The following is a 25,626-nucleotide window of genomic DNA, read 5'->3' as shown; positions in this document are numbered from 1 at the left end:
CTTGGATACTGCTTAACTTTTGTCTACTTTCTTTTATGATATTTAGCAAAATTTGTTTATAGGTCATCCGTCATATTAAGAGAAGTGCAGAGCTCACTGATTGCTTTGTGAACTTGACGACTGCTTCTGAAGGGGTTGGCCGGGTGAAAGGCTTTGACGAAGGGTTGGCATTCGCCCAGTCCGGACAACCTATTAAGAGCCATCCCCTTCACGGACTTGACGCGGAGTAAGAACTTGGCATGCGGGTCCAAGAATATGATAGTCTGATTTTTCCGCTGCAACATATGCTTCCAGAATTTTCCTTGTCTGAAGATGGCGTGAAGCAGTTGCAGGTATATATTGATGATGAATCTGATGATGACGAGTCTAATGATGACAAGTCTGATGATGACAAGGCGAATGATGCGGCCCATGATGCTCCGGAAGATACTACGCCTCTTAACCCCTAGGGTAGGTGTAGTCGTTAGAATTTGAACTTGTAATTTCTTTTTATGTTTTTTGTAATCACCATTTTGAATATTAATGAAAAGAACTCCATGTGTTGATAATATCATTGTAAAATATCTTCTCTTTAAATTTTGAACTTGTGCAAGTTGAATAAATAGTATTGGTGATGTGGCGGAGAGAGAATTTTTAAGTAGTGACTGACAGGACGTGTTAAACGCTTGTTTGACATCCTGTAAGCACTTTTTCGAATCTCCCGCCTGACGTGTCAGTCATCCTGTGGTCCGCGTTTTCTTTTCCTTCTGTCAGTCAGATGGTCGCATTAATTGCGATGAGTATAAATAGGCCTTGATGTCTTCAATCCATTCTTATCACTTACATATTTTCTCCTTCGATCTTATCAGAGAACTCTTGCCTTCTTTCATTTATTTCCATATACAGAATGGCGGCCAGAAGAAAAATCCCCCTGCCAGTGATGAAGTTGGATGCGAGATAAAGGAGAAAGACTTTAACGATATTAAAAACGTATATGGCTTCCCTTCGGAATGGGAAGCCGAACGTCCATCAAAAGGGGCCATCGCAACGGCGCCCCCACCGAAGAAGATGGCCGTTTACCTAGACCATTTTACCACCGGGAACTTCCGATTTCCCGTAACCAAGTTCGTGCAATTGGTTTTGACGACGTATGGGATTCATTTGTCCCAGATTCATCCATTGGGATGCTGAGAATTCGACACTTCGAGTTCTGCTGCCAAGCACACAACTATGATCCTTCCGTTAGCATGTTTGCCGTTATCGTGAAGGCTGGTACAGTTTTGCCACCACCGGCAAAGGATCTATTGGTTTTGAGTGGCTCCGCAGTATCCATGGCTGGAAAACCAAATTTTTCTGGATCCGGGAAGAGGTTGTCCCGTTTTCCATGGTTCATCGGAAGCCGAATGATAAACTACCGGAAGTCTATGCTTCCGAACAGGAGGGTCGTGCCTGGTTTCTCACTTTAACCAAGACTCCAACACCCATGCGCCCGATTCACGAGGGACCATGGTGCACGCCAAGATGAGTCGTTCATTGCCGTTTCCCATGTTGGAACCTTATTACGAGAACTCTGACGGGAGTAAGTTTTTGCTTACAACGTTTTGAGTTCTTAATTTATTTTTGTTAATATTCTTCGATTGCAGGTGAAGGTACGATCCTCTCCACCCTTGTGTACACGATGGGAGGCATGATGGTTCACCTTCCTATTACTCAGCATGACGTTCCTTTTTTGGAACGTACACAAAGTAACTTCGTTTTTTCCACTACCCTTACGCCGGAGCCTATTTTCTCTGAGGCGATGTACGCACAAGGTGAGGAGTTTGTCACCAAGTGTGAAGGTATTTCCCAACCTCGACCTATAACCGCCGCTACTTCGAGCGGAGTGATAGTACTCTTCTCGTCTAGAGAAGAGTCGTCACTCTGCGAAGAAGTGTTATCGATTGGTGCTGCTAACCCTCCGCCTTCGACTGTAGGTTTAACCCGTAAACAAGATTCAAGAGCCACCGCCGACCAAACGATAGGCGAGGAAGGTGGCCCTCTATCCGTTGAGGGCGAACCTCAGGTTATTGAGGCGGGCACTTCAAAGGCGGTTGGAAAACGGAAGGCACAGGCTTCCGATGCCGCGCCTAAGAAGAAGAAAAAGAAGAAGAATAAGGTTGAAGTCCCGGACCAGGGAGCTCGTCTTCGGGAGCTTTCTGCCAAAGACGTTTCTAAGGGTAAGCCTTGAGCCCTTATGATTATAATCGAACTTGTTATTTCCTGGGAACTTAGTAAGTTTTTCTTTTTGGAATTTTCAGGCTTGAAGGATTCCAAACGTCCGACTCCTCCAACTTCACTGTTAAACACTATTCAGGATCCGATCGACTTGTCGGACAATTCCCCTGTCAAGGAGAAAGAGGCTGGTGAATCCGATCAACTTCCCACATCCTGTCACACCCCACTTTAAGGCTTAGGCGTGTGACCAATAGTTGGTACCTGTTTTGTAAATAAATCAGAGTTGCGGCTTTTATTTCAGCGGAAGTCTTTAAAAAAATATTATTACTTTGAAAACTTATTAAAAAGTCGGGTTTAAATACCCGTTCATCTTTTACAATACTTTCTTTTAGAAAACATAATTCTTTATAATATTTTAAAATAAAATATCTGAGCCATCAGATAGCATCTAATGACTATAACTCCAGTCTTCTATTCCTTCTTGCTTGTATGTTCTAACCTTTCTTATTTCCCTGTAACATGGGTGGGAAAATACGTCAGCATAAAGCTGGTGAATAATGCTGACTCTAAAATCTCTTTTCAATATCTTTGTGAAACCAACTATAATACCTTTGTGACTACTCATTAGGCACCCAACAAAATTGGGATCAAATTACCCTAAGTACCATGTACAATTAATTATATACACAATATAATTTCTCTGAACAATCCCGTAGACCTTCAGAGGCATGTTGATGACATGCATGGCCTCGGAGAAATCCCGAGTCACCATGTATGTTTGGATCCTGACACATGTATACTCTTAATCAGAGTGTCCGTTTCTTATTATTGTACACAAAGTTTTAAGGATTCCTAAATCCTATGCAATCATTCAGACTCATTATAAAAGGTTTGGGGCGTATTCACCTTGTCTGTTTATAATCAGTTTCTTTTACTGATTCCTGTTTTCTTATTCTTCTTCTTGTTTTGTAACCTTGGACCTATAGTACGAGAATAACATTTTGTATAAATAACTAGATCAACGATCTAGCTTTGGACCTTTAGTCTATTTCGTATAGCTTTAACCTTGATAAAAGCATTTATTTATTCAAAACATTTGGACCTTTAGTCCCTTTGTTTGTTTATCATTTACACACGATGTTTCTTCTACAAGAAGAAACATTACTTTATAATATTATATTTCTTAACAATAAAGAAATACTATTTAGTTATATCCCTTGAATAAACTTGCTTACGTTTATTAATCAAGAAGAAACTATATTTTAACAATAACCTTTGCTTAAGAAAAGTTATTTTATTCTTAATCGTAATCAAGGTTTGGCTATACCTCCGACTATGGTCTAAGCCATTTATAATAATAAAATAATAACTTAGGCAGAACCCCTTACCTCGCACGGTATGCAGAGTTAGATTTCATAAGTTTATACGGGCAACACTTCTACTCTATCTGCACGTTTCTCGAGGCGTTCTTGATCCACCTTCCTTGGAACGCAAATCGAGGCAATGTTCGGTCGCCGGGTCGTGCACGTACTTCGATGCGGAATGTCGGGTTACTTTCCAGTGGCACGAACTTTGAGAAAAACGCCGGGTTTATGGTACGGATTACGATGTGTTATTTGTCGGGTCGATAGCACGCAAAACAATGTTCGGCACGCAAACCGAGGTAGAGAGAGAAATTTGTTTTAGAGAGAGAGTGGGAGGTGTGCATGAGAAATGTCGTGACCTGCCCTATTTATAGCCCATTTTGGATCCTATCGCGATACGCGATAGGCTCCTTTCTCATGGTCATCGCGTATCGCGATGACACATGTCATCAGGCGTTGCCACATGTCGCCACGTGGCCTGACACATCTGCCACGTGTCCTGTCATGCTGACACGTGTCACCAGAGTGTGACACGTGTTGATGCGTCATCACGGACCATCGCGATACGCGATGGCCGTTTTCTTGGACTCATCGCGTAGCGCGATGGGTCCCTGAATATTATTTTTCATTTTTAGCCCCTCGTCTTTGATAGCTTGTCATTTCTAGGCTAATTCTCGTTGTCCAAAAATACTAAGGAGGCTCTTAAAGCGGCTCGTGGCGATGCGAGCGTGCGAAGTGTAAAGTGCGCCATCAAAGCGCCACATTGCGCCCAACGCCCTTCGCCGTCGCCTTCGCCATCGTCCTCGTCCTCGCCCGAGCCCAAGCCCGTGCGCGTGCGTGTCGGGTGCTACGCACCTTCTGCTAGGACTACTTGGTGCATGATATTCATAAAAGAATATAACTATGGAAATTCTATCTCTTATAAAGATCTTCCATTTCTTTACCACTTCCAATGTGGGATGGATTCCATTTTCCTTATTTATACCTTGGTGGAATGCTTCCACTTTTTTACATCTTTCCATGTGGGATGAAATTTCTTTCATGTAAGTATACTTAACTTAGGAAATATTTTTATTTCCTTATTTAATATTTTCTCATTACTTATCTTTGAGATTATTTTTGATCCCTCAAATTTCCTAAGTTGTCAAATTTGGATCAAAATTTTGGGGATGTTACACATCCCCACCTCATCCCGAGAATTTCTTCCGGGATCAAGGTGGGGTTAGTGTTTTTCATTATGGGGGGCAGGCTTCCTCGTCTCAAGTGGAGGAAGATACTGCTCCACATAGACCTCTCTGGTCATGGCGCCGGGACATAGTGTTGAATGATGTGGACGTTTGCCAAGAAAATCTCGATGAAAGTCTTCCTCCTGCAGAGAATGAGCGGCAGCGCCGTCATATCCGCCGGGAACTCCTAGAGTCCAACTCTTATCATATGGCGAACACTGTTTCCACCAATCAGGAAATACGTCTTGATTGGTTGGCCATGAATGTCGAGCTAGAGGAAACCGAGCGAAACTTGCTTGGTGCCAAGAAAGAGGCCCTTAAGGCGTTAACTGACGCCCAAGATAGCCGTCGAGCTATGGAGGCGGCGAAAGCCGAACAACTTGCTGCTGAGGAAACTAAGGCTGCTCTCCAGAAACAACTGGATGACCAAGCTGAGCTGTTAAAGACCCTTCAAGCTGACTCAGCAGCCAAGGATCAACGCTTATCCAACCTGAATGCCAAGAATCAAGACCAAGCTTTGGAGTGTGCTGGTCATAAGATGGATCTTATCCGAGCTCAGGCGAATAAAAATGGCTTTTATCAACAGCGATTCACAAGGTGCCAAGTATTTTGATCAATACAAGTGATTCAGGCTTATATGTGCTTACTTATGCTTGTATGATTTAACAGGTTATTACTGACGTTCGGAATAGTGACGACCTTGGAAATTGCGTTGCTGTGCTCCTTCGTGCTTCCGAGCAAGCTGGTCGACAAATGGGATTTGAGGAAAGATATAAGTTTGGCTATGAAGGTCAGGTTCCGGAGGAGTACGTTCTGACCAGCAAGGACACTGCTGCTATCCTTCTTGAGAAAACTGAGGAGTTTGATACCTTGAAGTTTTCCCTTTCTGACCATATATCAGAGTTGGCAGATAAGGAAGATGCCATAGAGCAATTAAAGGAGCTACTGGATCTTGATGAGGAGGAAGAAGATGAGGAAACCGAAGATATTGCGGAAGACGAAAATGTTGCCCCATAGATGTATATGTAATTTCCTTTGTAAATCTGCGAAGAAGTGTTATCGATTGGTGCTGCTAACCCTCCGCCTTCGACTGTAGGTTTAACCCGTAAACAAGATTCAAGGGCCACCGCCGACCAACCGATAGGCGACGAAGGTGTCCCTCTATCCGTTGAGGGCGAACCTCAGGTTATTGAGGCGAGCGCTTCAAAGGCGATTGGAAAACAGAAGGCACAGGCTTCCGATGCCGCGCCTAAGAAGAAGAAAAAGAAGAAGAATACGGTTGAAGTCCCGGACCTGGGAGCTCATCTTCGGGAGCTTTCTGCCAAAGACGTTTCTAAGGGTAAGCCTTGAGCCCTTATGATTATAATCGAACTCGTTATTTCCTGGGAACTTAGTAAGTTTTTCTTTTAGGAATTTTTAGGCTTGAAGGATTCCAGTCGTCCGTCTCCTCCAACTTCACCGCTAAACACTATTCAGGATCCGATCGACTTGTCGGACAATTCCCCTGTCAAGGAGAAAGATGCTGGTGAATCCGATCAACTTCCCACATCCTGTCACACCCCACTTTTGGGCCTAGGCGTGTGACCAATAGTTGGTACATGTTTTGTAAATAAATCAGAGTTGCGGGTTTTATTTCAGCAGAAGTCTTTAATAAAATATTATTACTTTGAAAACTTATTAAAAAGTCGGGTTTAAATACCCGTTCATCGTTTACAATACATTTCTTTTAGAAAACATAATTCTTTATAATATTTTGAAATAAAATATCTGAGCCATCAGATAGCATCTAATGACTATAACTCCAGTCTTCTATTCCTTCTTGCTTGTATGTTCTAACCTTTCTTATTTCCCTGTAACATGGGTGGGAAAATACGTCAGCATAAAGCTGGTGAATAATGCTGACTCTAAAATCTCTTTTCAATATCTTTGTGAAACCAACTATAATACCTTTGTGACTACTCATTAGGCACCCAACAAAATTGGGATCAAATTACCCTAAGTACCATGTACAATTAATTATATACACAATATAATTTCTCTGAACAATCCCGTAGACCTTCAGAGGCATGTTGATGACATGCATGGCCTCGGAGAAATCCCGAGTCACCATGTATGTTTGGATCCTGACACATGTATACTCTTAATCAGAGTGTCCGTTTCTTATTATTGTACACAAAGTTTTAAGGATTCCTAAATCCTATGCAATCATTCAGACTCATTATAAAAGGTTTGGGGCGTATTCACCTTGTCTGTTTATAATCAGTTTCTTTTACTGATTCCTGTTTTCTTATTCTTCTTCTTGTTTTGTAACCTTGGACCTATAGTACGAGAATAACATTTTGTATAAATAACTAGATCAACGATCTAGCTTTGGACCTTTAGTCTATTTCGTATAGCTTTAACCTTGATAAAAGCATTTATTTATTCAAAACATTTGGACCTTTAGTCCCTTTGTTTGTTTATCATTTACACACGATGTTTCTTCTACAAGAAGAAACATTACTTTATAATATTATATTTCTTAACAATAAAGAAATACTATTTAGTTATATCCCTTGAATAAACTTGCTTACGTTTATTAATCAAGAAGAAACTATATTTTAACAATAACCTTTGCTTAAGAAAAGTTATTTTATTCTTAATCGTAATCAAGGTTTGGCTATACCTCCGACTGTGGTCTAAGCCATTAATAATAATAAAATAATAACTTAGGCAGAACCCCTTACCTCGCACGGTATGCAGAGTTAGATTTCATAAGTTTATACGGGCAACACTTCTACTCTATCTGCACGTTTCTCGAGGCGTTCTTGATCCACCTTCCTTGGAATGCAAATCGAGGCAATGTTCGGTCGCCGGGTCGTGCACGTACTTCGATGCGGAATGTCGGGTTACTTTCCAGTGGCACGAACTTCGAGAAAAACGCCGGGCTTATTGTACGGATTACGATGTGTTATTTGTCGGGTCGGTGGCACGCAAAACGATGTTCGGCATGCAAACCGAGGTAGAGAGAGAAATTTTTTTAGAGAGAGAGTGGGAGGTGTGCATGAGAAATGTCGTGACCTGCCCTATTTATAGCCCATTTTGGATCCTATCGCGATACGCGATAGGCTCCTTTCTCATGTTCATCGCGTATCGCGATGACACATGTCATCAGGCATTGCCACGTGTCGCCACGTGGCTTGACACATCTGCCACGTGTCCTGTCATGCTGACACGTGTCACCAGAGTGTGACACGTGTTGATGCATCATCACGGCCCATCGCGATACGCGATGGCCGTCTTCTTGGACTCATCGCGTAGCGCGATGAGTCCCTGAATATTATTTTTCATTTTTAGCCCCTCATCTTTGATAGCTTGTCATTTCTAGGCTAATTCCCGTTCTCCAAAAATACTAAGGCGGCTCTTAAAGCGGCTCGCGGCGATGCGAGCGTGCGAAGTGCAAAGTGAGCCATCAAAGCGTCGCATTGCGCCCAACGCCCTTCGCCGTCGCCTTCGCCATCGTCCTCGTCCTTGTCCTCGCCCGAGCCCGTGCGCGTACGCGTCGGTGCTACGCACCTTCTGCTGAGACCACTTGGTGCATGATATTCATAAAAGAATATAACTATGGAAATTCTATCTCTTATAAAGAGCTTCCATTTCTTTACCACTTCCAATGTGGGATGGATTCCATTTTCCTTATTTATACCTTGGTGGAATGCTCCCACTTTCTTACATCTTTCCATGTGGGATGAAATTTCTTTCATGTAAGTAAACTTAACTTAGGAAATATTTTTATTTCCTTATTTTTTCTTATATTTCCTTATTTAATATTTTCTCATTACTTATCTTTGAGATTATTTTTGATCCCTCAACTTTCCTAAGTTGTCAAATTTGGATCAAAATTTTGGGTATGTTACACATCCCCCCTCATCCCGAGCATTTCTTCCGGGATCAAGGTGGGGTTAGTGTTTTTCATTATGGGGGGCAGGCTTCCTCGTCTCAAGTGGAGGAAGATACTTCTCCACATAGACCTCGTTGGTCATTGCGCCGGGACTCAGTGTTGAATAATGCGGAAGTTTGCCAAGAATATCTCGATGAAAGTCTTCCTCCTGCAGAGAATGAGCGGCAACGCCGTCGTATCCACCCGGAACTCCTAGAGTCCAACTCTTATCATATGGCGAACACTGTTTCCACCAATCAGGAAATACGTCGTGATTGGTTGGCCATGAATGACGAGCAAGAGGAAACCGAGCGAAACTTGCTCGGTGCCAAGAAAGAGGCCCTTAAGGCGTTAACTGATGCCCAAGATAGCCGTCGAGCTATGGAGGCTGCGAAAGCCGAAGAACTTGCTGCTGAGGAAGCTAAGGCTGCTCTCCAGAAACAACTGGATGACTAAGTTGAGCTGTTAAAGACCCTTCAAGCTGACTCAGCAGCCAAGGATCAACGCTTATCCGACCTGCATGCCATGAATCGAGACCAAGCTTTGGAGTGTGCTGGTCATAAGATGGATCTTATCCGAGCTCAAGCGGATAAAAATGGCTTTTATCAACAGCGAGTCCCAAGGTGCCAAGTCTTTTGATCAATACAAGTGATTCAGGCTTATATGTGCTTACTCATGCTTGTATGATTTAACAGGTTATTACTGACGTTCGGAATAGTGACGACCTTGGAAATTGCGTTGATGTGCTCCTTCGTGCTTCCGAGCAAGCTGGCCGACAAATGGGATTTGAGGAAAGATATAAGTTTGGCTCTGAAGGTCAGGTTCCGGAGGAGTACGTTCTGACCAGCAAGGACACTGCTGCTATCCTTCTTGAGAAAACTAAGGAGTTTGATACCTTGAAGTTTTCCCTTTCTGACCATATATCAGAGTTGGCAGATAAGGAAGATGCCATAGAGCAATTAAAGGAGCTACTGGATCTTGATGAGGAGGAAGAAGATGAGGAAACCGAAGATATTGCGGAAGACGAAAATGTTGCCCCGTAGATGTATATGTAATTTCCTTTTGTAAATCTTTCTTCCTATTTTGTTATCTCTTTTGATCAACAATAAGAAGTCTTTGCATTTCTTCCGGTGCACCATGTCTTATGTACTATAACATAAGTGCCTCTCCGGAACTTCGGTTTTGTCAATAAAAGATTACAACTTAATAACATGGAATTAACTAGTCATTTTCATACATTAGGTATAGGCCTTCTTAATAAAAGAAATTACATAACTTGCTAGTCTATGTGGGCATGCAGGCCGAAAAATAAAGAAGCAAATAAAACTGCTATATATAGCATTTCTTTCATTGTGCTGCGTTCCATGTTCGGGGGATTTCCGTCCCATCCAACTTCTCCAACTTATAGGCACCTTTGGATAGTACTTGTTTGATTTTATAAGGTCCTTCCCAAGTTGGGGCTAACTTGCCCGGAGGTTCCAGGCCGGAGGCCTCGTTATTGCGGAAGACAAAGTCTCCCGCATCGAACTTGCAATTTTGGACTCTCAAGTTGTAATATTTCTCAAGCTGTCGCTTATAATTGTGCTCGTGAATCGATGCTAGTTCTCTTATTTCTTCCAATAGATCTAGATTCATCTTGAGTTCGTGATCGTTATCATCAATTAACAGAACCCTTGCGGATGGAATCCCGATCTCTACGGAGATCATGGCTTTTGTGCCATATGTCAGGCTAAAGGGTGTCTCCAAATTACTGGAGTTCTTTTGGGTGCGGAAAGCCCATAGTACATGACGCAATTCATCTACCCAGCCCGTTCGTTCGTCCCTAGCCTTTCCTTGATCCCCTCCTTGATAGTTCGGTTGGTCCTTTCGACCTGACCATTTGCTTGTGGGTGAGCTATGGATGTAAAGGTTTGAATGACTTGAAGTTCTTTCAAGCATCCTTGCAATCCGCTATCAGCAAATTGGGTCCCATTGTCACTTACCAATTATTGCGGAAGACCAAACTTGCAAATGATGAATTCCCAAAGGAATTTTTTCATGCTTGACGCCGCAATTGATGCAACCGGTTTGGCTTCAACCTACTTGGTGAAGTAATCAATGGCCATTATCAGGAACTTGACGCAGAGTGTTGGGAGCATGACGCTGACATGAATCACACTTTCTGATTTCTTGTACAGCGTCTAGGTGCATGCCGGGCCAATAATACCCTGTGTTCATGATCTTTGCAACCGTCATTCTTGGTCCCGCATGTAACCCGCAGATACCTTCGTGGATTTCTCGAATTAAGTAATTTGCATCTTCCGCGTCCACGCAACATAATAATGGACCAAGGAATGATCTCCGGTACAAGATGCCATCAGTCAATTGGTAATTCAGGGCTTTGTGCTTAATCTTCTGAGCCTCTCCGGAAGATAAGTAAGCAATAATGGGTGACATCCAAGACTCAACACCGGTTTGAATTACCAGGACTTGGTTTTGTGGAACGGATGGATGGTCTAGAACTTCTACACGAATATCTTTGGCGAAATGCTCAAAATTCGTTGAAGCTAGCTTGCTAAGAGCGTCCCCCAATTTATTCTCGCTCCTCTTAATGTGGATAATATTGAAGGAGGAGAATTGGTGGATCAAGACCCTTGCTTGTGACAAATAAGAAGCCATGACGTCATTTTTGGCTTCATATGTTCCGTTTATTTGTCCCGCAATTAGCATGGAATCCACCCGAGCTTCCAAATGTTTCGCGCCAAGCTTTTTTGCTATCCGCAGTCCTGCCAGGAAGGCTTCGTACTCCGCCTCATTGTTGGTACTTTTGAAGTCCAACTTGATGGCGTATGTAAACTCATGTCCCTCAGGGTTGACTAACCTTAAGCCTGCACCTGACCCTTCACTGCTTGAAGCTCCATCCGTGAATAGTGACCAGATTTGTCCTTGTTCCGGAGGTGCTTGGGGTTTGTTGTTCGATCAAACATTCTTGTTCTTTGTGCTGCGGGACTTCTGTGACGAAGTCCGCTAGCACTTGTCCTTTGATTGCCGGTCTTGGATTATACTCGATCGAGTGTTCACCCAATTCGATGGCCCACTTTGCCAGTCGACCGGACAACTCAGGCTTACTCAACACGTTCTTGAGTTTGTACCCGGTTAACACATTGATGGGGTGACCCTGAAAATATCTGCGGAGCCGTCTGGCGGCGTAAACAGTGCCAAAACCAACTTTTCCAACATCGAATATCTTGTTTCGGGGTCCGATAGTGTTCTGCTGACATAATAGATTGGAGTTTGAATATTCTTCCTATCTGTCAACAGGACAGCCCCCACAGCGATGTCAGATGCCGATAAATATAGTGTCAATGGTTCACCCGCGTGAGGAGCAGTCAATATAGGTAATTCCATTAAACACTTCTTGACTCCCTGAAATGCTTGTTCGGCTTCCGGGGTCCATCTGAATTGTGCCTTTTTGAGGCAGTTCCTCAATGTTGAAATGAACGGGTAAGATTTAGTAGCATGGTTTGCAAGAAACCTGTTTAATGCTACCAATCTTCCGTTAAGTGTTTGAACTTGCTTGAGGGATGCGGGAGACGGCATACGAGTTATTGCTTGAACCTTGTCCAGGTTACCCTTGAAACCCGTGCCCGTAACGATTACCCCGAGGAACTTTCCTTCCTCCATCCCGAAAGAACACTTTGCTGGATTTAGCTTCATATTGATGCTTCTCAAGGTTTCAAAGGTTTCCTCTATATCCCTCAATATTTGATCTTCTTCTGTGCTTTTGATTACCAAATCGTCCATATAGACTTCGATATTTTGACTTATTTGACCTTTAAAAGCCTGATCCATTAGTCGTTAATATGTGGCCCCCGTGTTCTTTAATCTGAAAGGCATCATTCTGTAGCAAAATGTTCCTTGGTCAGTGCGAAATGCTGTCTTATCCTCGTCACCAGCTGCCATATGAATCTGGTGGTACCCTTTGTAGGCATCAAGGAAGCATTTGAATTTGAATGGGGCTACAACATCTACCTTTAAGTCGATCTCCGAAAGTGGGTAAAAATCTTTCGGACATGCCTTATTTAAATCTTTGTAATCTATACACATCCTCCACATTCTGTTGCTTTTTGGGACAATCACTGGGTTGGCCACTCATGTTTGGTACTTAATTTCTCGTATAATCCCTGCATGAAGAAGGTCTTGCACTTGCTAATTCATAGCCTTCGTTTGTTCTGGACCCATCTTTCGTTTCTTTTGCACAATTGGGGTGATTAACGGTGTAACGATTCCGGCAAATTCAGGTATACCCTAGCCGGAATATACTATTTACGCGTTATTTAATACCGAATATATGAATTATAATGTGTCTATACGAGTATATAAGATTCACAGTACGAATTATACTCGAATGTATAAGCTAGTCGTATTGGAATTACGATTAACCGATGAACGGTTATTGAAACCCGAACGAATCGGGAATTACATTATAGACGAAATATATAATGTTTAGTGATGTTTACGAAGTATTAAAGCTTCGGGATAAGTGAATTATAGCACAGAAAAAGGATTTCGATTTATTAGTACGTCGGTACGATAAACGAAACCTTTAACATCAAACCAAGCAAGAGACGATCGATTAAGCCGAAAAAGATGCACAATTACCGACAATATGATATGTTAAGTCAATAAATCTCATGGTTTAAGTTTTTAAAGTTTTTAAATCGGTTTTATATAAATTTAAATTTTAAGCCGAAAAACGAACGTTTTGGCCTCGTTTTAAGCCGAATTAAGTGTTTAACCGAAAAACGAACTGAACCAGATTATCCACAACATTATCCGGATTACACAATCCAAATGTGTGGCCATGGTTGGAGATGTGGGCCCCCCCACACATACTAGGACCGATCGGTCCCAATACACACACACACACATTACATTTTCTTTTTTCTAAGCTCCCAACTCCAAAATCCAAATCCTTGATTTTTAACAAGAATCATAAGGTAAAAACATGGTTTTAATGGTTGATTCATAGTTTTGATTCCATGATCTTGAGAAAATGAGGTTTCAAATGAAAAATGGGTGAAAACCTGAGATGAAACCGATTCTTGGAGGATCAAGTGATGTATACAAGTTATACAAAGGATCTTGGTCCAAGAAAGTAGTTAAAAGAGTCAAAAACGAATTTTTACGGTCAAAATCTTTGTTTTGATGTTTTAATCGAAACCATGAAAGAAATGGCTTGATTGTGGGTATAACTTGCTTGGTGTGGTGTTGTTGTGCTTGTAGGTGTTGTATCTAGTGGCTAGCAAAGGCTAGAAACCAAGATCTTTGCGATCTAACGCTAGAAAACACAAGGTAGTTCGGTTTTCGTATGATTTAGATAATTTGGACAGATTGTGATAGACATAGAGTTGGGTCACGAAATTTCGCAGAGATGATCTACACATGAAAATATGAGATCTGTGAATTTTTGGTAATTTTTGGATAAAGGATGAATATTTGGTGAATTTAATGCTCGGTTTTAGCCAAAAATGGTGAAAAATAGCTAAACATCATGAAAAATTATGGAATATTTAAGATAAGCTTTTTATAACATATAAAAGTCACACACAAAATTTCAGGTTCATTGGAGAAGTCTAAGTAGGCTTTTCGGTAAAACGAGTTCTAGGGATTTCTAGCTCGGTTTTGGTAAAAATGGCATGAAAAATGAGTTTTTGGTTCTGGAAAAATTACAGGGAACTATGTGGGTGACAGGGGTCATCCCAGAAAAATTTGGGATTTTTTGAAGGTCGTTTGGTATTTTCGACATATTTGGTGTTTAAATGATGTTTAAAAATGGTTAAATAAATTTTAGACATAAAAATTAATTCTGGAAAAATTTTATAAAATTCCTTACTGTCAAAATATGGTTTGTACAAAATTTCAAGGTCCGAGACTAAACGGATATTTATTTGTGCTAAATGGAACTTAAAAACAAACTTTAAAAGCTTAAAACGAGTAAACCGGCGAAGTTCGCCTAAGCGAGCTGACTGGTGTTGAAAACCTTAAAAATGGATGATTTTTATGAAACTAAGTTAATCAAGTAAAAATAAATCATCCGAAAATAATTCGGATGATTTAGGTAATTTTACCCGACTTAACCGTTTTCGGTGTATTAAAGGCGGAAACGGGCCCCGCGGCCAAACGGGGTGTCTAACCGAGCTCTAATTTCACCACTTTAATGAAAATATCAATAATAGCTATTTTCGAGTCGTATGTGGTCAAACTCATTTTTTTTGAAAACATAAAGACGGATAACCGTGCTAGGCACGTAAAACGAGAAAACAAATTAACGGTAGTTTTGACTAAAGAACTCTAAGTGATATCACAATCTAAGTCCTGAAAAGTATTTCGGGGTTAACATTGTCCCCGGATCGTGTACGGTACTGGGTTAGCAGTGTCCCCAGACGTACCGGTTAACACGAATTTAAGTTATATTGATAGAAATTGTGTAGTAACGATTTGGGGATCGTATTACAGATCTGTACCAGTAGCCGTGCACCGTAGTACATCTTTGCTCACAAGAAGGTGAGTTTTCACGAGCCCCTTTTACTGAACTGTTTTAAATATTTTCCCGGGGCGGAAAGCATGTTTTTTTATCAAAGTGTTTAAGTACATGTTGATCGCATGGAAATGAACGTATTTATATAATGTTTATTGTACGGGAATCGTACGGTAATGAATTAAGATGGTAATTGCCTGAGTTGCTAACAGTGTAAGGCCCGAAACAGTGTTCTGGGGTAACCGAGTTCCCAGAGGTTATTAAAAGTGTTCTGGGGTAACCGAGTTCCCAGAGGTTATTAAATGTGTTTCTGGGGTAACAGAGTTCCCAGAGGTTATTAAATGTGTTTCTGGGGTAACAGAGTTCCCAGAGGTTATTGGAAGTATTCTGGGGTAACAGAGTTCCCGGAGGTTAATCGATATGTTTTGGGATTAACAGAGTTCTCACTTGTGGGCTCAGCATAATTACATCGCTTATTTATGATTATTATAATGATTTGTTATGGTTTATTTAAATTAGTGAAACTCACCAACTATTCGTAGTTGACTCGTTTTCTTTACATGCTTTCTAGGTACACTCAAATTGGAATGAGTGATATGTGTTCGATGCTGTGTGCTATTTTGTGGAAGTCTAGAGATCTATATTTTGCATTAAATATGTTAATGTACTATCGGTAACACTTATGTGATAACGCTTAGATGGTTATGAAATTCAGAACAATGTAATACGTTTAAATTAATGCATTTGGTTTTCTTTATAAACAATGTGGTTGATATCAGAGGTGTCTGTTGCATCCCGTTTACATTTCCGCTGCGGTTACGGGGTGTTACAAACGGATTCACCTTCAATGTGTGTTCCGAAATGCTCCGCGGGACACCGGTCATGTCCGCGGGCTGCCAAGAAAAAATGTCAATGTTCTTTGTTAATAACTGCTTCAAAAAGGTTCGGATGATTTCAGAGATAGCCGGACCAATTATTATAGTTTGATCCGGGAATTTCTTGTTTAAAACCCATTTCTCAGGTTCGGTTCTCTGAGCCTGTCTTGGAACCTTTCTTGGTCTTGAACTTTCGGTTGTAAAACAATGTCGATTTATATGAATTATCGTCACGCCAGTGCGAGTTGGAACTCCTACTACACCATGGGCCGTGGACGGATGGGCATTGAAGTCTCTAATTGCCTCTCGTCCCAAAATAATGTCATGCTTGGAAGTTGCTGGTAAGACCAAAAATTCAACTTCTTCTGTTCTTGAATGGACTCCGTCACTGAGTTTTACCGGGAATGATATCACCCCGCGCGGATGCATTATCTCTCCACCGAAACCAGAAACGGGAGCATGAATTGGTTTTAATCTTTCTTTATCTTCTTCGTCCAACTGTTCGAAACATTGTTCGTACATAATGTCAGACGTACTGCCTGTGTCAAAGAACACATATTGTGACCGGTAATGACCAAATTCAGCAGTAATTATCAACGGGTTTTTATTACACGGAACGCCTTGATCCGAGGAAAGATCACGGGTTCGTTCTTCCATTCCTCGTCCAAACGGTCCCTCCTCTTTCCTTTACCCGAATGTCCCCCTTGAATTATGTGGACAGTCAGATCTTTGATTTGCCTTTTAGCTGGGTCTTGGTTGTCCTTTGCGGGAGGTTTGCCAGTCCCTGCTCGTACGCCCTTAACCAAATGTTCGAGTTTACCGTTTTTAACAACTGCTTCAATTTCATTTCTAAGTGCTACACATTCATTCGTGTTGTGCCCAATATCATTATGATATGAGCAGTGTTTCTTGTTATCAAGGAATGACTTCCGTGGTATTGGTTGAGGCTTCCGGAAAGTCAAATTCTCCGTAGTGAGAATTTATGAGGGGGTCTTTGATAACTGGGTCCAACTGTTAGGGGAACGAGCTGAAAAATTACGTTTACCTTTGTTACCGATCAAAGACCTTGCATCAAAAGGCTTAGATGTTTCCGCACTTGGCTGAAGTCTTGACCATATTGGCCCCTTAGCCTGCCTGTTTGGTCTCGGAGTTTGAAACTCAATCTTTGGTGATTGTTTTTGACTACTGGAACTTAAAGTTTTCTCAGTTCTTGCAAACAACTTTGATGCCTTCATGATTTCATCCCATGACTCAGGCATTCCATCTCTTCCTGTTAGAGTACGGATCAAGGCATCACTGTGGACGTTCTTACATAATGCTCCTCGCAACATATCTTCGCTTACCCCTTCGATGTTAAGGCTCTCGTTAGTAAAACGAGTAATGAAGTCTTCAATAGAGTCATTATTTCGCTTTGTAACGTCTAGTATTTCCGAAGGGTCACGAGTATGTTTCTTTTGTTAACTAAAATGCTGAGAGAATTTTGCTACAAAGTCTTTCCAACTTGTAATCTTTCCACATGGCAATTTCTCAAACCACTCTCGCGCCGCCCCGGTGAATGTTAGTGCGAACATGTGACACCAACACGGAAGAGTCCAACCACTGACTCCTCCAACTGCTTCAAACCTTAACAGATGATCACTAGGATCAGTCATTCCATTATATGTTCCAACGGATGTTGGAATCTTTGCATTAATCGGGAATGGGGCTGTCGCGATGCTCCGAATAAATTTCGATTTCTCTGCGAAAGATTCCGGGCGATATGGTTTGGAAAAATCATACTCGGCATTACTATGATACTCCGCATGGCGGACAACTGGGCGCGGATAGCTAGTCCCTCCATTCGAAGGGAGGCGACTATCTCCGCTGTAGTAACTACCTTCCGGGTTATAAGTCGAGTCATATCCATCTAATTCATCCTCAAAAGATGGTATCCGCATATCTATGCGAGGACAAGGACGTAACCTCCTGATCTCAATCTGTTCCGGTGGTTGACTGTATTGGATGTGGCTTCCCCTTATGGGAGGAGATATAGATCTCCTGGGAGGCTCATCGTACGTCAGGGTACGGCCATGGAAACGCTCATTCCGGACCCGACGTTCATATTCTGCTTTCAAACTATCTTGTTGAACACGAAGCCATTCGTCCGGAGATAAAGTTTCTTCAGTTATGAAATTATGACGGTGAGCTCTTCTTGGGTTAGAATCACCGGAATCTTCTGCCAAACCTAACTCCGACTGAGTTCGGTGGACTTGTCTTGCAACTCGTTCTAAATTCCGCAAGATAGAACCTCCTGGGGCTGTGACGTGCCCCAAGTCGGTAGTTGGTGTAACAACATTTCCGGTGTCTACTGGAGTGACACCTTTGTTGGGCAAACAACCCCCGAGCTGTCGAACCACCCTAGGAAAAGTTTCCTGGGTTGACGGTGTCAGTTCTTGCAACAGGGGTCGAAATTCGAGCAAACACAGATGTTGCTCCTTCACGTGTTTCAAGGTTGAGATCACGTGGAAGTTGTGCTTGATTCTCCGTCGGCCCTTTAGGTAACTGATTCATATTGTAAAGAGAACGGAAAAAAAATTTTAGCTGTTCTAACAAAAGCACAGATAGCGCCAATGAAGAAACACGGATCTACTCCCCAATAATGGGTCCTAGATCCGATGAGTCCATAGGGGGATATGGTTAACTGCTGATACAATATGAACTCAATTGCCCAAAGTCCAATGACGTAAATCCTGCAAAACAGAACACCGTGAGCTCGTTACAGGAAGGACAAGGTGGGGGTCTTCCCGTAACCACCCTCCGGCGTGAGAATAAGTACAACTCTGACAAGGAGATAAAAGACTTAAGTAAATTGAGAGAGTACCGTGATAGTGAATGAATACCTCATGATGATTGAGAGGGTATTTATAGCCGAAGAGTGTAGGGAAGTGATTGGGCCAGCTGTCATTTTAGAAGATGCTTTCGTAACCGTCTGGACACGTGTCCTCGGATGATAGGTTCGGACTATACGTTGCATGTGCATGTATAACAACCTGGACACGTGTCCCTCTATCATTGGTTAACAGAGCAATATTGGCCATGCGCACGGTTATAACAACCTTGCCAGGTGTCACTGGCTGATTGGCGAGAGGTCACGTATTGCCCAAGAAAGCATATTGGCAAGTCTTCTAGAAGGTATTTGGTTATTGACAGCTGTTCCGGAGCATTACCTCGTGGTTATTTACGCGGAAGGATATTCCTTCTTGCGGATGACTTTTGAGGATGCTGTGATGCTTCCGCATGTGCAATGGGGATGTTTCTTCCTCAAATGGTTATGCGGATGGTTTATATGCCCCACGGGTGCTTTATGAGGGACTTCTGATTGACCCGCGGATACTCCTTAAGGGTATTTGGGTCTTTTTGGTACCCTACCTCTATATCCCGGATCCTTTTGTATCATTTGATCAAATTACCTATTGATAATTGGTGTTTATATGGTAACCTGAATGGTTGATTAATATATTTTTAACTCATTACAGGCACTTGTAAATGATATTAATTAATTTCTTGGTCTTAATGAACGGGGCCTCTTCTTACTTGCTTCCAGAAAACGTGTCGTTGTTCCTTGTATTTTAATTTTGCTTCCAAAAAGCGTGTAAATGTATGGTCAAAGCGGTTCTCACTTTGTGGATAAAGATGAATCAAGATTTGTTATTTTGGTTTGGGATGTATCTTTGATAACTTATTATACTTTCCTCCAAAATTTTCATTTTCATTAACATTTTTATTTAAAAAGTCAGAGGAAAGTTAACATATAAACAAAAAAAACTGTACTCTACATGGAATCATAAAGTTAATTTATATATATAAATAGTGTAATTATATAATGAAAAAGGTTCATCTACATTTTAATTTTGAAATGAGAAAACGTAAAATACAATACTAATTTATAATAAAAATGAGAACGTAATAAAAATATCAATCTACATACATAATGATTTATAATAACAAAGAAAAAAAACCTAAAACTTACGACAAAAGAATCAAAATCAAGAACAGAATAATAACATCAAATACCAACAAATACTTATAACATTAAAAGAAACACTACTACAAAAAAGCGGTCTTTTACCGCGGGTTTAAACACAATTAAAACGGTTCAATGACCGCTTTAAAAGTATGTGTTTTAAAATCGTTTTAAAAAGTAAAGGTTTTAGTTTTAAAAGATCTTTCAAAAAAGGAAAAAAATGTCATATACAACGGTTCAATTATTAGCAAAAACAACATTCCTATGTTATCAAATACCTACCATGGCTTATTTATCACCAAATACGTCAGTCTAATATGATCAAATGCATCGTTCTTATTAATACCTGTCACACCCCAACCTACGGCGGAAATGCCGGGTGCGAACTGATTGTCACAGCTCTCTAAGGTTACTACCATGCACAATATAAGTTTCAATATCTATTTAATAATTTCAAATAAAACAATGTTCATTACAATATCCCAAAAACATATAAGACATCAAACAATTATAAAATCTTATTTAGTTTATTCTAGCATAAATCCTTAAGTGATCTTCTAACTTCAATTACTTCACATCAATCGATAACCTGCATATACGTTGAAAATAAAGTAGTTTTTTCAACACAAGGTTGAATGAGCAACACACCAGTTTAAATGTACATATAATATATAACAAAAATATGTAGTTGTAACAAGTCATATGAGAATAACAAATTAACTAAATGAGCAAGTATAACTGAGATGTCGAGAAGCACAAGGCTATAACGACTGGCGTATGATCATACTATTCTGAGGTTATGCTGGACCTCTCCGAATGCGAAAGCATACAAAGCAAGTAAACACATAAACAAGCAAGGTATAAGTTGTTAACACATAAGACAATAGTTGTAGTTTTGAGTATAAGTATATATAAGAAATATAATTTACGCATATGTCCCCAAAACGTGAGAAAACAGGTAAAAATAGGGGAATGTGGTACTCACCTGGTCGAGAAAGCAAACGGGATAAACAAAGATACGAAACGTCACTTCTTTTGAGATTGTCCAACGGAAAATCCTAAGTATGAGTTATGTCGATAATTAATTATGAACTTAAAATACAAATGCTAATCAAAGACGTCCGAGATTCGATGAGGTTCGGGATTTAATGATCTGATGGGTTCTCGCGAAGTTACTTATTTCTTTTAAATTAATTTTATTAGCAAAGCTTTATTGCTCATAATATGATATAATTATATAAAATACATTTAAATACTCAAATAAGCGTTTATAAATATTTTGGATAAATCATATAAAGAGATTTGTTTTAAATAATTAATTAAGCTAAAAATACATTAAATTATATATTCTCACCATTAAAAAAATATTTCTTTTATAAAAACGTTGTAAGTAATAAAGGATTAACAAATAATAATATTTAAATAAAAAAATATGATCTTTCAAAAATACTTAAAAACTTATACTTTTAATACGTCAATTAACATGATTATAATATATATATATATATATATATATATATATTTGATGAAAACTCTTTCTAAATATTAAAACCTTTACAAATTTTAACAATCTAATATATATATATATATATATGGTTTTAAACAAATGTTTGGAAAAGTAACTAGTTAAAATGCCGGTTTTAGAAAATATATAAATTTTAAAACGTCAGATTAATTAATATAAAGATTAAAGGGTTTAATTAACAAACAAAAAAAGAAAATTAACTAAAATGGCGAGCTGGGGGTGGCTCGAACCTGCGCCCCCAGCCATAACAGCCCTAGTCACGCACACACAAACCATCCGAGCTACCCAATTATTTGGTTAAAGTATGAAACCAACTTATTAAATACAGAAGCTTGTGAAACCCCAAAATTCATATAAACCCTAACTTTACAATCGTTTAATCCGTTAACTGTTAATCCGATTAACGTTAGGGCTGTTAATTGATCGGTGGCGATTAATACTCACTAAATACTTACCTCGTACAACGTAGTATAAAGGATCAATTAAGAGAAACAGAGCATGCCTGACGCGATGATGAACGAACACTCAATCAACGATTTTACTTCAATTGAATAGAGGGTTAAGGACGATTAGGGTTTAGTGATTATGTCTGCAAATTTAATTGGGTTAATATAAACGTATATATATATAGGATCAGGATCATAAGAGAACCTTCTTGAAATTGAGAACTATGAGAACCATTTTGGACCACAAAAAATCCAAAAATAAAAAAAAAATCATCAAATAAAATAAAACACAAAAATCAAAAAAGTAAAAAAACCAAAATTCTTATTTTATCATCCTGGTTTCATAAAAAAACGCGGTTTAGCTAAATTATATACACATATGTATAATATATACATATATGTAAATTTACATGTTTTTTTTGTACACATGTGTATAATTTAAGATAAATGATATTGTACATATATGTATATTACGTAACTAAAGATTAAATAAAATTATGCATATGTGTATAATATGACGTTTTTTTTTTGTTTTTTTTTTTATTTTTTTTGTTTTTTTAAGGAAACCGGAATGAAATATAAGAGTTTTGGTTTTTTTACTTTTTTATAATTTTTATTATTTTTTGTTTTATGATTTTTTTAAAAATGTTTTTAGTGGTCCAAAATGGTTCTCAAAGTTCTCAATTTGCAAATGGTTCTCTTAGGATCTTATATATATAGGGTGAGAACTTTGAGAACCATTTTGGACCACTAAAAATAACTTTAAAAAATATTTAAAAAAAATCATAAAAACAAAAAATAATAAAAATTTTAAAAAAGTTAAAAAACCAAAATTCTTATATTTCATTCCAGTTTCATTAAAAAAATATAAAAAATTAAAAAAAATAAAATAAAAACGTTGTATTATACACATATGTATAATTTTATTTAATTTTTAGTTACGTAATATACACATATGTACAATACCATTTATCTTAAATTATACACATGTGTGCAAAAAAAACATGTAAATGTACATATATGTATATATTATACATATGTGTATATAATTTAGCTAAATCGAGTTGTTTTTTTTAATGAAACCGAGATGATAAAATAAAAATTTTGGTTTTTTTTACTTTTTTGATTTTTGTGTTTTTTTTATTTTATGATTTTTTTATTTTTGAGTTTTTTGTGATCTAAAATGGTTCTCATAGTTCTTAATTTCAAAAAGGTTCTCTCATGATCCTGATCCTATATATATATATATGTTTAAGTTCATGAGAGAAATCAAGTTATTGCAAGAAGTGTGAGAAGTCAATTCAGCCAATCAGAAATTTTTTTTTCTTTTTTATATTTAATTAAATATAGAGGTAGGATGGTAAAATCTAATGAGAATTTTATATGGAAACTTTATATAGAAATTTTCTTTTCTCATGAGAATTACTTTTTCAATAACAAAAAGTAATTCAATAATTCATTTTCTAATATGAACCTGGAATATGTCAATATAATGTGTATATTAATTTCTCAACTATTTCAATAGTTTTCATAATTCTCTTTTTATAATGATTGTTATTGAGAAATAAAATCTTCGCATCACACACATATATATATATATAAATAAGCTAGTATCTTCTTCTCTGTTTCTCCGTTCTTTTCATTATTAACCTTAAGTTTTCATAAATTATTTAACTAAAATTATATACGGGTCACACAACTTCACTAATTTCTAAAACTGAAAAATGTACCATACATTTCATTTACATATTCGCCTACATTTAATGTAAAACATCCTACACATAGGTAACACAAACAAACAATATAAAAATATTTACCTACATTTAACATAAAATAACCTACACATGAAATGATTGATTCTAATTTAAACACAAACACACAAGACAATACATAAAGATACATAAAATAACACATTTCAGTTAATAATAATAATAATAATAAAACAGAAATACACATACTTAATCCAAAACAGCCTACACAAAATAATGTTTCAGATCGTCATATCTTTATGTAGCTAAAAGATCGTAACATGTACAACGCATACTCAGATTATCATGTCCCTATACAACAAATGTGCCCCTACACAACCATTAGATACACATACACAACCAACACACCCAACTCATACACAACCATTAAATAAAACATCCCCACAACCATATATGAATACATACATTTTTGATAGCCTACACAGTTTATACGTATTTTAAGAACCAGATTAACATATACCTATACAAGCTTTTAACAACCTACATTATATATCTTTGCATAACCAAATTAAATATACCTACAAAAGTTATTAACATATACAGATTAAATGTATGATCGTAGCCAAATTATAAGAAAACTAGATATCCAAATGCATTTGATAATTAATATTGAACCAAAATTGTGTGGTATCTATAAAATTACTAAAGACCAAGACTGAATATAGATTAACAAAAATAATCAATGTCGGTTATTACAAAAATGAGAAAATTACCCCCATTTGGAAGTCTGGGCCAATATATACTCACGAAGCAAACTATAAAAAAACGTTGTGCGGTATGATTATGTGGGAACAATGGCAGTTATTTTGTGATTTGGCTCATATTTATGAGTAATGATAATTTAAATAATTTTGGAATGTTTAATATTGTGAGATGATGGTCACTAAGAATATGGGATTTTATTATGATAAAAACCGTTTTAAATATAGTTTCCATAAAACAAAATACAAAAATACCCTTTTGTCTTAAAATGCATTAAAATGAGGAAGCTTAAAATTACAATATTGCCATATTGATTGTAGACTATAGATCAATCTTAATCAATGGTTATAAATCATTTCTCGCATTTCTCGCACTAAAATGGTTTCTCTCCTGAACCATCCCCTATATATATATATATATATATATTGATTTCTTCTTAATATCGGCGGGTTAATATAAGAATGATGAATCTAAATGATGTTGTTTCTTAATTCAACTTGTCGGTAGGCCGAGTATAATGCGAATATTCGTATTACCATATAAATTTCCGCGAATTAACAACGTATAGAACAAGAAATCAAGCCGGGTATCGAATTATAATACGGGTTTGTGTTCTAAGGAAACGGATTTGTGGATTATAAAATCAGATTTTGCACTTTGGTCCTTGATGTTTAGGGATGGAAACACAACAGGGTTAAAGTATATATTTGGGGGATTTTTGCCAAATCATGAAGGTTATAAATGTATTTTATATAATTAATTAAACAACAATATATTAATAATGAATCTTCTCAATGAACACGATATAATTTTTTTTATATAAAATAGCTCGAACATCGAAACGAGTCGGATATTTATATAAATTGTTAATTCGAAAAACCCGATTTGTTACAATAACAAATATTCTCAATATTAACAAATACAACAATTGTATATTTCAAATAGATACAACGCTTACAATTAACAAATACAACGGTTTATAATTCTTTTTTGCGATCATTAAATACCAAAAGAGAAAATTTAATAGGATATTTAAACCAAAATATTGAAAGCAACAACAAAAATTTAGCCATATAATTTTTCT

General features: G+C 38.3%; 1 protein-coding gene across 1 annotated transcript; it reads right to left on the bottom strand.

Moving 5' to 3' along the window:
* Positions 1 to 10,796: 10,796 nt before the first annotated feature.
* On the bottom strand, positions 10,797 to 11,360 carry LOC143636132 (uncharacterized). Its single transcript, XM_077103805.1, has one exon. The coding sequence runs from the start codon at positions 11,358 to 11,360 to the stop codon at positions 10,797 to 10,799; it is 564 nt and encodes a 187-aa protein (XP_076959920.1).
* Between the last annotated feature and the right edge of the window lie 14,266 nt (positions 11,361 to 25,626).

Source organism: Bidens hawaiensis, unplaced genomic scaffold (genome assembly GCF_021521415.1).
Source record: "Bidens hawaiensis isolate Kalapana, Puna unplaced genomic scaffold, B.hawaiensis_p1.1 tig00007800_1, whole genome shotgun sequence".
Taxonomy (NCBI): Eukaryota; Viridiplantae; Streptophyta; class Magnoliopsida; order Asterales; family Asteraceae; genus Bidens; species Bidens hawaiensis.
Note: the sequence above shows the minus strand (reverse complement) of the source record. Positions and strands in the feature narration are given on the sequence as shown.